Source organism: Aplysia californica, unplaced genomic scaffold, assembly GCF_000002075.1.
Source record: "Aplysia californica isolate F4 #8 unplaced genomic scaffold, AplCal3.0 scaffold00944, whole genome shotgun sequence".
Classification (NCBI taxonomy): Eukaryota; Metazoa; Mollusca; class Gastropoda; order Aplysiida; family Aplysiidae; genus Aplysia; species Aplysia californica.
Window position 1 is genome coordinate 212,235 of NW_004798214.1, and position 14,228 is coordinate 226,462.

Below are 14,228 nucleotides of genomic sequence, written 5' to 3' on the forward strand. Positions count from 1 at the left end.
TAAAATAATACGTAGATCTTGGCCTACACGCAAGGGGACTGTTGAACATTGTGAAGATGTGTATTTGCATGAGCTTTCAATCGGAAAGAATACAATACAAAAAGATCTTTTCTTAAATAAAAACTACTGGCACAACTAAATCAATTTAACCTGAGCTTATTATTTTTTTATACACCCCTTTCGAATTCCCATTCACACAATTTATGCGTGCGCGGCTCTCTGCAATTGGACATTAGGCCTAGGCTTTTTCGGGCTTAGACTCTTTCAAGTTTCAAGTACAAAGCCAAACAATTGAAAAAAAATCTGGGGACAAAGCGATCTTCCGTAAATAAGCAAAATGGCGTCGTCTGAGTTTCCCTTACACGAAAGAGTATTCAATGGCGACATTAAACGGGTTTCTAGATTGATACGAACCTGTGACGTATCTCAGAGAGACAATCATGGTAATCATTTAGTTTTTCTCAATGTTTGTATGTACGATTTATTAGATTGCTCGCTCATTAGTGACGTTCCTTTATGACTCATCTTCTGCAGTCAGTAGCCTCTGTAGCAGTCTGTCAAAGTGCAGTCGTTCATCAAACTTAAAATTATAACTTAATATTATTAGGTTAGGCCACCTCTATTCTCACCCCCGGTGAGAAAAGCACAGGGGAGCCTTTTGGCTATTCTCACCCGGTTTGTGCGTTCACCGTGATAGCGTAGACCAACCGGTGTTGCGTTCACCGTGAACAAACGTTCCAGCGCTCCTGTGTTGCAAGGCCACCTCTATTCTCACCCGGGGTGAGAATAGTGCAGGAGAGTCTTTTGGCTATTCTCACCCGGTGCGCGTTCACCGTTATAGCCTAGATCTAGGCCATCAAATTTTGCGTTCACCCTAAACCACAGAATTCTACACTGTGATAAATAACAGAAAAATTGTAGAATTCTGTGCCGTGAACAAACGTTCCATTACAACTGTAGCCTACTAAAAGCGTACAATTTTGTCTGTGGGCAGTGGAGAGAAAGAGAGAGAGAGAGGAGTAGCGCGAGAACTTCCGGTCAAAACAAAATAGCGACCCGCGTAGTTCGGCTCGATTCGAAAAGTTAAATAGCCGTAGCATCTTTGTAGACAACCAAATTAATTTACTTTTGTGTTTTAACATCATTTTTTAACTTTGTTTTGGTCAATTTGATCGTCCACACCAATAGACAGTATTCAGAAAGAGACAGAGAGAGAAGAGGGGAGGAGTAGATCTTGCGAGAACTTCCGGGCAAAACAAAATGGCGACCCCCGTTGTTCGGCTCGATTCGAAAAGTGAAATAGCCATAGCATCTTTGTAGTCGATAAAATTAGCTTACTTTTGTGCTATAACATAACCTTTTATTTGCCTTTATCCATTTGATCATCCACATCGATAGAAAGTATTACGAAATAAGGAAAAACAGGTCTTGTTTCAAACCGGGTGAGAATAGCCTACGGTCGCAAGTCTCACCCAGGGTGAGAGGTCGATCGTATTTCTATTCTCACCCCGGATGAGAATAGCCACTTCCGTGTTGCAAGTGTGCAACTTTCAATTTACTTTGTCTGTGGGCAGTGAGAAAGAGAGAGGGTGCTTTTTCGGTAGTTTCCACCCCCCTTATTTGAGCCTAGATCTGCATCCTAGATCTATACATTTGATGAGCGGCGAGCTAAGATATCAAACCTAACAACTGCAAAACATCAAATTATCATTTATATGATGAGCAATTGCCAAAACGTGAGACTCTCTTGAGACTCAGTGGTGCAAAAAAAATTTTCTTACCAATTTGACTCTCTTTTCTGTCAGTCACAGATTGACATTTAGTGCTCATATTCCTAGAGTATCAGAGCAAGGAGATGTACGGTTTTGGAGATATGGGTCTATTGGTTTGGCAACTACTGTATTTCTTGTATGTAACAGTAATGACAAAAACAGGCAGCAGGGCAAATTATGGACTTTAAATTCCATTTGTTTAGTAAACAAAGACTTCGTACACTATGAACTCCATTCATAATGGTAATATGAATGACAAGCTTTGTAACAATGACGCAGTGCACAGAACATGTCATCATTGTTATGTACAAGAAAGGATACACATTGGACATTATCATTAACAACACATCACAATAGTGAAAGGCTGTACAAATACAGTTATCAAAGCCTCAGTACCAGAAAAACACATGTGTAAAACAATTTTTAAACTAAAATGAGGCAAAAGCACAAGTGACAAAATCAATTGAGCTGACCTGTACATAACAGTGATGACATAACTGATGACACAATGTACAGGAAAAGACAAAAGTCTTGTCTCCAGAGAGAAAAGCAGAGAGAAAAGCGCACTTTAAGAATTAAAAAAACCCAAGAGAGGTTTCTTTTGCTTTGAAAAAGATACCAGGTCATATCAATCACAATTACGTTGCTAATTATGACAAAGAGTACTCGTACATAACAGTGATGACAAAACATACTGGGAAAAGGTAAAATCATGCCTACAAAGAACAAATTTGCACTATGAGATCACACAGATCAATAAAGGCGTATTTTGTTTCTAAATGAATCTTGCATGTATGAAATATATGTTGAAAACTTATTGATATCAGCAATTATGAAAAATATTACATAACAATGATGACACAATGACACAATGTATTGGAAAAAGGCATATCATGCCAACAAAGAACAAATGTGTACTTTTGAGTTAGACAGATAAACAAGGACATGTTTGTCTATTTGTTTGAGTAAAAAGAGCACACATGACTTAAATAATGTTTGCTCTTAGGACAATGTAATTTCTAGTACGTCGGTCAGTCTTGTACGGCTGCATGACGACACCCCAAACGTCATCACTAAACTCAAAAGCTAAATCTATAACCACAGAAATGATCCATCTCTCGAAGTTTGTTCACACATCACACTCTTGTTCCAGGAATCCAATGTAAACACCACAATTTCACTAAAATATTCAATAGGGTAGCCTAAAAACACGCAAAACAGCCCAGTACGTCACATTCAACGCAAGATTCTTGTGCGTAACCGGAGGGTGACGGCAATGACTACTTTCGTTTTTCTCTTTACCCCGTTGCTCCCGCTGTTCTGGGGAAGCGGGTAAAGGGAAGTCACTCAAGAAAATAATTATATCCGGGCACTGTTGATGATCCGTTCAAAACAAAAGTAGGCTAAAATTCGGACTTCCGGTACGTCTCAAAGTGACGCCATTAACGGCGAATGTTAAACAGCCGACCGAAATCGTAGATCTAGGAACCCGATGTTCCTTTCGCGCATCGCGGCTTTTGAACTATTGAATAAACGACGAAAAGCAAAAAGATTTAACCAGCTGTGGTGATTCTACTGAAAAATAATGGTGTTTTCTGAAACACCTAGTCCGTGACGACACCCCTGACGCACAAGTGATCCGAATTATTCGTTTATTTGCAAACAAATAAACCGATTTCTTGAGCAAGTGAACCTTTCTCGATCACAAATAGCATAGAATCAAAGCACAGGTTAAAAAAAAACACCCAAAAATACTAAATTTTTGACATTCTTGGAAGTTTGCATTGGTGTGCTCAAAATGACACTCCAGGAATCACTAAAAAACGGACATTTTTGGCACAAAATTTACAAACGCAAGATTATAAAGCTGACATAGGGTCTGAAACTGCTAATGCAGGTTCTACATCCTATATTTGACATGTGTATACGTTTTGGAGGAATAAATACTAATGCATCACATTTTATGCACACTATTGTGAGATGTGTGTGTTTTTCCCCACGTTTTGGCAATGGCTCATATGGTAAAATCAGGGGGCCAAAACCGGCGAATAACAATTGCGGCTGCGGGGTGGGAACTACTGAGAAAGCGCCAGAGAGGGGGGGGGGGGGGGGGGGAGAGAAAGAAGAGTAGCACTAGAACTTCTGGACAAAACAAAATGGCGACCCGCGTAGTTCGGCTCTATTCGAGGTACCCCTATTCAAAAAGTAACATAGCCTTAGCCTAACTTATCATCTTTTTAGACCACCAACAGGGCTCCCCTTTACGCACTTGTGTAAATGTGCGTAATCAGCAGATTACCTCCTTTAAGTTTTAGTTGTGCATGAGCTTTACTCTTTATTATTTCTTTTCGGGGGTTTGCATACGCTTTAAAACGTAGGCCCTAGGTGGTGTGCGTCTGGCAAGCATCATTTCCCCCCCTTCTCTATCCCAAAGCCGAGTCAATGATTTGACGACACACCCACACACATGCACGACAGTCACCTTCTGTATCAGAAGAAACCTACTTATCAGCTGCGCACAGTTTCCAGCAACACAGGCTTGCTTCAGCACAGAAGCTCTGCCCACATTCTGGTCGCTCACATTTGCCGGTGTCGTGCCTTGAGTTTACCCCTGCCGTGAGATAACCCCCATCCTTCTTTAACAAATAACACACTAGTAAACTTGAATTGTCTGCCATCGAAAGTGTGGAAAGACTGGAATGTGAACCCTGGGATGGCTCTGAAGAATAATGAATCATTCCAAACCTGCCACTCATCCCTGCCCTAAATCTCAAGCATCCCGATGTTGATCGCGTGTACCCTGATTTTTTTGTTTAATTTTTTGTTCCGCCTGTTGCGCCAGATTTGTCTAAAATCTTACTCTTGCCTTCTTTTCTGTCGTGGGAAGCACTCGCTTAACTTTTTGTCAGCAGAAACTCGGAGAACTTTTTTCCAAAATGTCTATGTTGAATTTAGTAGTTGACTCACCAAAAGTTGTCTTGGATCTTTGCTCACACGTGTTATTTCAACTATAACGGATTGGAAGTAGTATTGATTTGGCTTTCCAACTTAAGACATTCTCAAGATCTACTTTCGCCAAAACATGCTTTGTCCGAATTTTGGTTAGTCAGGCCCGTCATCAAGATCGTCAGTAAAACTGTTTCAGTCGCGCGTTTGCACCATGTGACATGACTTCGGCGTGTGAGTTCCGCGTGTGTCGGGGACCATCGTTGACGGGGTCAATTTAAGTTTATGCACACTGGTTGAAGCGTCTTTCGGGACTTATCCGAGGGGAGGGGGGACGTGTAAAACACTTGGACTAGGAGACTTTGACATGATACTTCAGGATTTTTAAAAAAGATGAAACTCACACAGGCACACGCAAGCTCACACACACACACACACACACACACACACACAGACATACACCCCACACACGTATGCGCAGAGGGAATATACATGGTTATAATATTGGACATCCTTGGAATTTTTTAAAAGTCAGCTTGGCAGTGACCTAGGTGATTTGTCGTTGATCCCGATTTTTTTTACCAAGTCCCAATTTTTTTTCCCTACTTAGATCCTGACTTTAAGATTTCATAGAGTGGCAGGTCTATTTTTCTTGGAGTATTATAATCGGAGTTGACGCCTTTTGGTTTTACCAACTTTATTTTATTTTTGATAGACCCAATTGCTCAACCACCACCACTGTTCCCCCCTCCAAATGGACACAACTCTAATTCTCGTCAATATTACTCATTTATTTCTGAAGTTAATTAAAATCATTAGCATTCAATCATAGTCGTGGTCACTCTATGTGTGTCTGTGTGAATGTGCGTGTGAGTTAAATGTTTGCAAGCAAAAAATCTTACTATAAAATTACGAGATATTGACTTTTACGGTTTAAGTTTCTAAAACAAGGGTTTAAATCCCTAGTAAACCAAAGGGTCAAGGAGCCTCTTGAGCCCTGCACCAAATTAGCTTTCTTTTGTGCTATAATGTCATTTTTTTCTTTGCTTTTGTCAATTTGATTATCCATATCGATAAACAGTATTCCGAAATTAGGAAAAACCGGTCTTGTTTCACACCGGGTGAGAGTAGCCAACACTGGCAAGTCTCACCCGGGGTGAGAGGTCGGTCGTATTTTTATTCACCCCCTTCCCCTGAACAAACACACTCACACACACACACACACACACAAAGTTTGAAAATTCAGTTAGCAGCAACCGCAGCTTGCTTCCCAAGAGGGTTGCTGTTAGGCAGACCTCATCATACTATAATATTGTTCTGTACAACTGTACTAAAATTGACAAAAGTCATACTATAGTGAACTTATGAAAATAGCTGTGCTTTATCTAACTTTTTTTTCTCTAGTGATTCGAAATTGTGTTGGGTATAAGTATAATTTATTACACTTCCTGCCATTAGGCTGCATAAGAAAGACTTACTATATATATATATATATTATATATATATATATATATATATATATATATAATATATATATATATTATATATATATATATATATATATATATATATATATATATATATATATATATATATATTAAAAATGCCTGTGTATGCTTAAAGTAATAATATGAAAGTGAAAACACCTTGTCTTAACCCTTTAATACCCATCAGGGAAAAAGAGACGGATGTAACTCCAGATGACTGTTGTGAGCAAAAAATATTGATAATCATGATAATGTCATAAGAGTAGTTTACACCAAAAGTTTGGAATTTTTCCAATTTCTTTTTTATTGAATGACTTTTCACTGCCAGGCCTATCAGGCTGCAATATTTTAAATATTTTTTATCCTGAACCAGACCCAGATGATGATTTCCAGTCGGTAGATATGACTTTTGAAGACAATTGCAATGTTTCGCATAACATCGATGATGATTTTTACTATAGTGAAAGTGGCAGGGGATCACCGCTAGAGCTGCCAGAGGCTAGATCTACGGCTGGGCCTAATGATGCTTTGACTATAGTGTTTAGGATCACACACAAGACTTTAAGTCATAGAGTTGGTCTTAAAAACCTGTGTTTTTAATTGTTCCTCTTTTGTCCAGATTGTGCATTCATATATGTACTATACATATTATATAACATATTCAAATTTAAGTAAAATCTGACAATTAATAAAGACACAGTTAATAAGATAATGAAACAACCTGATTGTTTCTGTTATCTCTATTTCATTCAGGATTCTAGGGAGGTATTAAAAAAACTCAGGGTTTTATGTATTAAGCTTCACCTCAAATGTTTCTTATATAAATCCACTTCTTTTTTTAGCTTCATTTTGAGTGCATTAAACAATTATTCTTTTATGTTTTGTATTTTTTCTACAGGAAATACTCCTCTACACCTTGCAGTCATGCTTGGGCATAAAGGTAATTAGGTGTCTCTTAAATGAAAGTCAGTCAGATTTGTTTTTATGCTTTTTATAAACTAAGATATACCTGTGATTATGTGCTGGAGTTATAAAGATACATACGTATAAAAAATACAATAAGTATATATTTGACATCTTTTTGATAGTATGTAGGGAAGTTGATAGTTGTTTTAGTCTTTCTTTGTCTCGTCTCCTACCCCTGCTGGAGGTCAGGGAGTAAGTGATTATAAGATTAGTAGTACAAGAATAATTTTAAAGTACAAAGCCCTTTTATTTAACAGAATGTGTGGGTGGTTGGAGGGTGCTCTGGTGTGGTTTGCTCTTCTTTCTCCTGTCAAACATGTATCATCCGTATCTCTCCTCCTTTTTTTTTTGTGTTTGTTACTCGCTTGTAACACCTCTAATCTTTGGCACTTATATGACCTTCTTATTATGTTGCAAGTGCCATAAAACTCTTACTTAATGTAAAAGCTAACCTAGAATGTAGAATCATCTCTTGCTTGACAGAGAGCTACATTCCGTTTTTCAAATGTACTACTATATTTGTAATGACCAGAGTGACTTCAGTTTTGGGTTTGAAGTTTGTTTCTTACGAAGTTTGCCCTGAGAGTGAAGTGAAGGGCCTACCCACCTACTGTTTTTTATTTTAGAACGGCCTTGGGATATTTAATGTTCTAGGTAAACTGTACCCTACTCACCCTGGAATGGGGGTGTGTAGCAAACATGAGGAAAAAAACTAACGTTGGTGGGGATCAATCCAACTCTTGACCTCCAGTGGACAGGGGAGCACCATGTGACCGTACCCAACATTCTTCTTGTGTTATTATGTACATTCCTCCTTACTTTAATATCTTGCAGTTGTAATGAAAAAAATAAAAAATGTAGCTTGGTGTGCAAATCTCTGTCCTGTCTGTTATGTTTTTATGTCTATGTTTTCATTAAGTTTTCATGTTCTTTCCTTTAAATGATTTTTTCAAATTTTCCAGAATGTGTGCATTTGCTACTTGCTCATGGAGCCCCGGTGAAGGTGAAAAATGCTCAGGGATGGACACCATTGGCAGAAGCCATCAGCTATGGTGATCGACAGATTAGTGAGTTGGAATAGGGTCATAGCACTCATTTTTGTCTCATTTCTTGTAATGAGACAGGTAATTTGGTTATTTTTAGCTTTTATATGTGACTAACTTTGGTAATACTCATCTCTTTAGTTTTTAGTTTTATTAGAGGTTTTACGGCGCTCGCAACTGCTTAAGGTCATATGAGCGCCAGAAGATTAGAGGTGTTACAAGAGAGTAACGAACATAAAAAAGAAGGGGAGATAAGGACGATAGATGTTTGATAGGAAAGAAGAAGCAAACCACACCAGAGCACCCGCCAACCACGCACATACTCATCTCTAAAGAGATTTTATATTTGGAAGAGTTTCTGGCCTTTTGAAAAAAGAGAAAGTGACTCGAGATTTACTGTCATTAGTTTGACTTTGTCATCATCGTAAACTCAGGAGCAATCTGTCAAGTATTTCTCTTTCTGTCTTTGGAGATACATTATCTTTTTCATGATACTGATGCTCTTATTACTTTGTTAAATGTGGGCGAAGTACCTTTAATTTTGTATTACTTTGTGTGAGCAAAAATTATTTTCTTCTTTTTCAGTAGCACTGTTCTAAAGTGAATTCTCACTACAGACTTATGAATTATAATGAATTTCCTATTTAAATGAAATTTAAGTTGTGATACACAGTTATTTGATATTACTGGTAAGTTTAAGCAAATTGTTACTTCTTTTCCCTATATTGTTAATGATTGTTTATCTGTTTTGTCGTAGTTCTCTTGGTATTACGGAAACTGAAACAACAGTCCCGGGAAGCCTTAGAACAAAGACGCCCTCTGATTGTCCAGGCTCTTAAAGACATTGGAGACTTTGACATGGAGCTTAAATGGGATTTTCAAAGCTGGGGTAAGATTGCGTAGCATGTGTGTTTAGACTTTTCATTATATCTGCATTCCCGTGTTAAATCTCAGAGGTAAGCTACTGTAGATTTCTAACCCCTCAAAGTACCTGATGTTTTTTTTATTCAACCTTTGTCCTCACAAAGGTCCAGTTGAGCCCTTTGCCTTTCAATTTCATGCAATGAAGAGGTGTTCTCAAAGAAATAAAGTGTTCTGTGTTTTATGGGTTTAAAAAAAATATTAATTTGTGGTTTATGATGTAAGAGTTTATATTGTCATGTATGCTTGAAAGCACCTTTTAAAAATCATTAGAATAAAAGTTCAATTGAAATAATGTGAAGACTACAAAAGTGAGCTTTTGCCAATAGGTGGGTACCTAAAATGTATCGCAAAGGGTTGATGATACAGTTTTTAATATTTCGTTTTTATTTGAGTTTTTCTATTGATGTATATCTTCTCCTACAAAAATATGTATTTTCAGACCTACAGATGGCATGATAAGGTGTGTGACTTGCGTTACATAGCATCAAGTCAAATTCTTTCAGACATAACTATGATGACACATTAAAAAAAAATTTAATGTACAAAATTATTTTAACAGTTTTCTTATTGCTTGAATTTTCAAACATAAGCATGAAGAGCATATAAAATGGTGAAAAAAGAAATTTAAAAGTTTTTTTATACTTTGGGAAAATTCTCATATTTATTTTTCTTTTGCACTTATTGAAAAAAACTTGCTGTTACACTGATAGGGTCTGGTTCAGGTATACTCTCCCCACATTTGGTCAAATTTAGTCTGTAAATAAGAAAGCCTTAGGGATTTGAAATCCATTGTTTATTTTCAAGATGGCGGCCGTTTCCATAGCAACCGCTTTAGCTATGTCAAAATGAAATTGCGTATCAAGAGATTTTACTATGTCTAACTTATATGTGTACTTAGATTTGATCTCGGGCGACAAACATAGAAAATGGTCCTCAAGGGTAGCTCCTCCCGTTAAATTTGCAACAAGGAAGCGCATGATGATAGTTCTTCATCTAATGAATGAACAATGAATTGCCGGTTTAAGAGACCTGTTTTCGGCAATTGCGAAAAAGTAATTTGATGTCGAAGTCGTCGAAAAGGAATGTGCTCAAGCCGCTGTAAACGGCTCACCGGCATAGTGGTTCCGGCCGCGAGACGCTGGGAGCGGCTTTCCGGAGAGAAAGAGTTAAAGAAATGAAAAACATTCTGTTTTCATTCTTAATTTTTATGAAATTTTGAGCAAACAACGATTCAGAAGATTCAATTTGACTCACAATGCTTGTTAATGATGAAAAAATGCCACTTTATTCACATTTTGCTAGGAGTCTCTGCAAAATATAAAAAATCTTTCGAACATAACCATGATGAGACAAAATGAAAAATACCCTGAAAAGTGAGTTATAAAATGTAAAATTATTTTAATAGTTTTCTCATTGCTTTACTTTTCAAACATAAGCATGAAGAGCATATTAAATCACAGAAAAAAGAAATTCTGAATGTCTTTGTGTTCGCATTTGTGTCATCATAGTTATGTCCGAAAGAAATGAAAAACTTTCCATTTTCATATTTTAATTCATTTTTTTGACAATTTTGACAAACAAAGATTCCAGAGATTCAGTTTGACTAATAAGGCATGGTTAAAGTGAAAACATGCCAGTTGATTCACATTTTACTATGACTCTATGCAAAATACCAAATATCTTTCTAACATAACCACAATGACATATAATGAATAAATGCTTGTCGTCATTTTCGAACATGTTATCAATTTAAATAAAATTTTTCCCTCTTGTTGACATCAAGTCAAGCACGCATGGTCGTATCTAGATTTACCACTACTGGACCATTAGAACGCAGTGCAATGTTAATCACTACTTGGTTTAACTTTAATTAAATGGGGGGAAACATTTTTTAAACATAAATAAGAGCTTTTTTCCAGCATTACAGGTTAAGATTTGATGACGTCATGAGAAAACTTAAATGAATTCGTCTCCTCCATCGTTATTCTTCTCCCCGTCTAGCATCGCACAACAATACGCTTTGAATGGATCGACAGGAACAATGCATGTTCCTCCACCCCTATTATTTCTCGTTTTCTGATTGGTTCTTTTAAGCATAACAAATTATGACAGAGCTCAAGGCGTCACGGGATTTCCGTTTACTGCAAAATTGCGCACGATCACAGCCTCGGAATCAGTCAGGGAAGAGAGAAAACATTAAACAATATTAAGCTGGTTCCAGGGCCCCAAAATGGCTGATAGAAACGAAGTCACAGGGAATCGAAGTCCATGCGAAATGATTACACAAGTTATGCTCGAAAATGGAAATCTGGAAGTCTCACAAAGAAAAAAGAGCTACAGATATCATTATTCCTGATATAGCACCACAAATAATGTAGTTATAGTAGTAAAAGTGAAGAAGGACAAGTTTCTCAGCAATTATTTCTTTGTTGAACTTAACGTCAGAAAAAGTACGAACTCGACGCGTCACGTTCTGCATTCTAAAAATACATCGATTTCAGAGCTAAAAATATTTGTAAGATTTCTTCTGATGGCCCGACTTCTATTTCTCTGCTCCCGTAGCTGAAACATCACATTAAGCACAACATAAACAAATTTCAAAGCTGTAGCACCATTTTTATTGGAACAGGAAAGGATTTTGTAAGGTCTATGAAGAAACCCCCACCTATTGGCAAATGCTCAAGTAGTATTTCATCATCACAATGCTTAAAAAAGAGTCTTCAGGTCTCATAAAAAGCGAATTAAAGTTTTAGGCTGATATTTTCATGTCAAAAGTATGTCAGAAAGTAAAGTGTTGGTAGAATAGTCCATTGGAAAAGGTTGCCACAAGTGTACTTTTTTAGCCTTCTGTAAAAAAAATATGTAATAAAGTTATTTTTTATTTCAAAGGTCACAGTAAAAAAAAAAAAGCAACAGGTTTATTGAATTTTTGTCCAATGTTTACTTTCAGTGCCCTTGGTATCAAGTATTTTACCATCTGATATTTGTAGGATACGAAAGAAAGGATCGCGAATACGGTAAGAGATATCTTATTATATTTGAGAGTATAACATTACTGTCAGAAATCAGGCTGCCTCATTACTATTCACTGTCCTGTGTTTTATGGAGGGAGTTGGTTGGGGTGATTTTGTGTGTATTTCACATTATCGTTTTCCGTATGTGTTTTCCTTTTTCTTGCTTTTTATACAAAAATTTCTACAATTATACAAGTGCTTCATGTCATCTCGTTTCGTTTTGGTATATGGGGAAAGGGATTTTTTCACCTGAAGCATGGATGTTGGAAAAAGTTTCGTTCATTTATTGGTAGCAGATTGAATATAGTTTGGTTATGCTTCTCGGTGTAAAGATTTATAAAGGAAAAAGTTGGGGGTTTTGGGTTTTTTTTTTTTTTTTTAAATGTAAAGCTGTCAGTAAAACTTGCTTGTCCCCCTCAAAATGTTTTCATATAGATTGTATTTTGATAAATTTGATGTGCGTTTGTTTCATTGTACTTAATGAAGATGTGAATGTTTGTTTTTTCCTTGTTCTTTCTCCTTTTTCAGACTAGACACTACATTAGTGGATTTTACAGAGATGAGATGGGAGAGAGGCGATATTACTTTCATGTTCAATGGTGAAGCTGAGCCCAGAAACAGTTTGACTGTGCTTGATAACAAAGCAAAAGTGTTCCAGAGAGTCAGATATGAGGTATGATCTTGGACTTCACTTAGCAGCCATGCCCAGTGTTCTTTGAATTAGATACTCAATCACAGGTTTGAACGATGATTCATTTATATTTACACCATGGTATCTGGTCAGTTTCAACGACAAGAGATTTTGACAGCTAAAAAAGCTGGCATAGTTGGAGAAAGAAAATATGTGGTGGCTTCGGTGGTTGGGATCAGGGAAACCTTATATAATACAGTCGAACCTGCTATGACGGCCACCTGAACAGACAGCCACTTTCCATTCCCCCCTTGTGTTTTTTTCTATATAATTTAACTGTGTAAAACGATCACCTGTCCAACGCGGCCGTATTTATCTACCCAGAGCCAAATTTACCTGCCTCAGGCGGCCAGACGTGGTCTCTACAATCGCCCAATGCTCTGTCATAAATTCTAAGTTTGCCTCTGATGCTGTGGACAGGCCTTCATAATCCATTCACCTGTCATTATTGTTAGCCCCCTAATGAATGTTTACCCAAGTTGACCAATGGGTAACAATACATTTTCAACTGCTCTGGAGGGAAGTGTGTGTCCGTCATAAACTATAAGCCCCGCCCACAACTCATGCAAATTGTACGTGAAGTGACTGGTGACTGTTTTTTTACCTAATCTGTAAGAAAGTAACAATGGACGGTAACGTGAGCTTGCGACAGAAGCGTTGCTCGTTCTCCGATTGGTGGCGACCCAGTGTTTGTTTTACCGTGACACTCGGTCTTCATCGTCTTACATTCTTTACTTTATCCTTGCACAAAATCAGCTACCAAAAAGCTAACCAAAAACAAAGCCACAACAAGAGAAAAGCCTTTTCTTACCCCCCTCCCCTTTTCAAAAGAAAACAAAAAACCCTTTTGAATTCGCCCTACAGCAGTCCTAAACCTGAACCAGCCCTGGTTTGGACTTCAGAAGAGAATGGTTTACTTTCTTCATTTTGATCAGTCCTGCCTAAGATGGCCACCTATGTTATACGGCCACTTTTCTCCATGACAATGGGTGGCCGTTTTACACAGGTTTGACTATTGGTCTCGAGAGAATGTCAAGAATTATGGAGTTCAATAATTACATTACCTGTTGGCACAGTACTTAATAACGTTTTTATTTGTTGATTCTGAGATCTGTAGTTGTCTTTTTTTAAATTGTTTTAAATTTAATTTAATTTATTAAAAATTGAATTCTGTTCCAATATGTCTACACAATATATGGCAATGTTATTTTCATATTCCATTGTTGTGTAGTCCACAATATGCGAGAGTCTTTGATTTAAAGTCTTCTCTGAATTCATTTAGGACTCCTATGAATACGTAACCAGAGCTGTTAAAGTACTTTTAAAAAGGTACTTAAGTACAAATTTAAGTACAATCTAAAATATGTACTTAAGTACAGTAAAAG

The 14,228-nt window shown here is 37.2% G+C and overlaps 1 protein-coding gene across 2 annotated transcripts in view; it reads left to right on the top strand.

The window, feature by feature from the left end:
- Nucleotides 1-292: 292 nt before the first annotated feature.
- The window catches only part of LOC101854294 (ankyrin repeat domain-containing protein 13C), a 26,502-nt gene continuing 12,566 nt past the window's right edge, over nt 293-14,228 (top strand). Inside the window, exons 1-6 of one of the 2 annotated variants that reach the window (XM_005110781.3) lie at nt 293-443; nt 7,104-7,145; nt 8,134-8,238; nt 8,972-9,103; nt 12,089-12,155; nt 12,681-12,825. In XM_005110781.3, coding sequence (XP_005110838.1) covers nt 338-443; nt 7,104-7,145; nt 8,134-8,238; nt 8,972-9,103; nt 12,089-12,155; nt 12,681-12,825 — 597 coding nt within the window. In that variant the 5' untranslated portion in view covers nt 293-337. The remainder of the gene's footprint in view (nt 444-7,103; nt 7,146-8,133; nt 8,239-8,971; nt 9,104-12,088; nt 12,156-12,680; nt 12,826-14,228) is intronic. The other variant, XM_005110780.3, reaches the window with a different exon arrangement.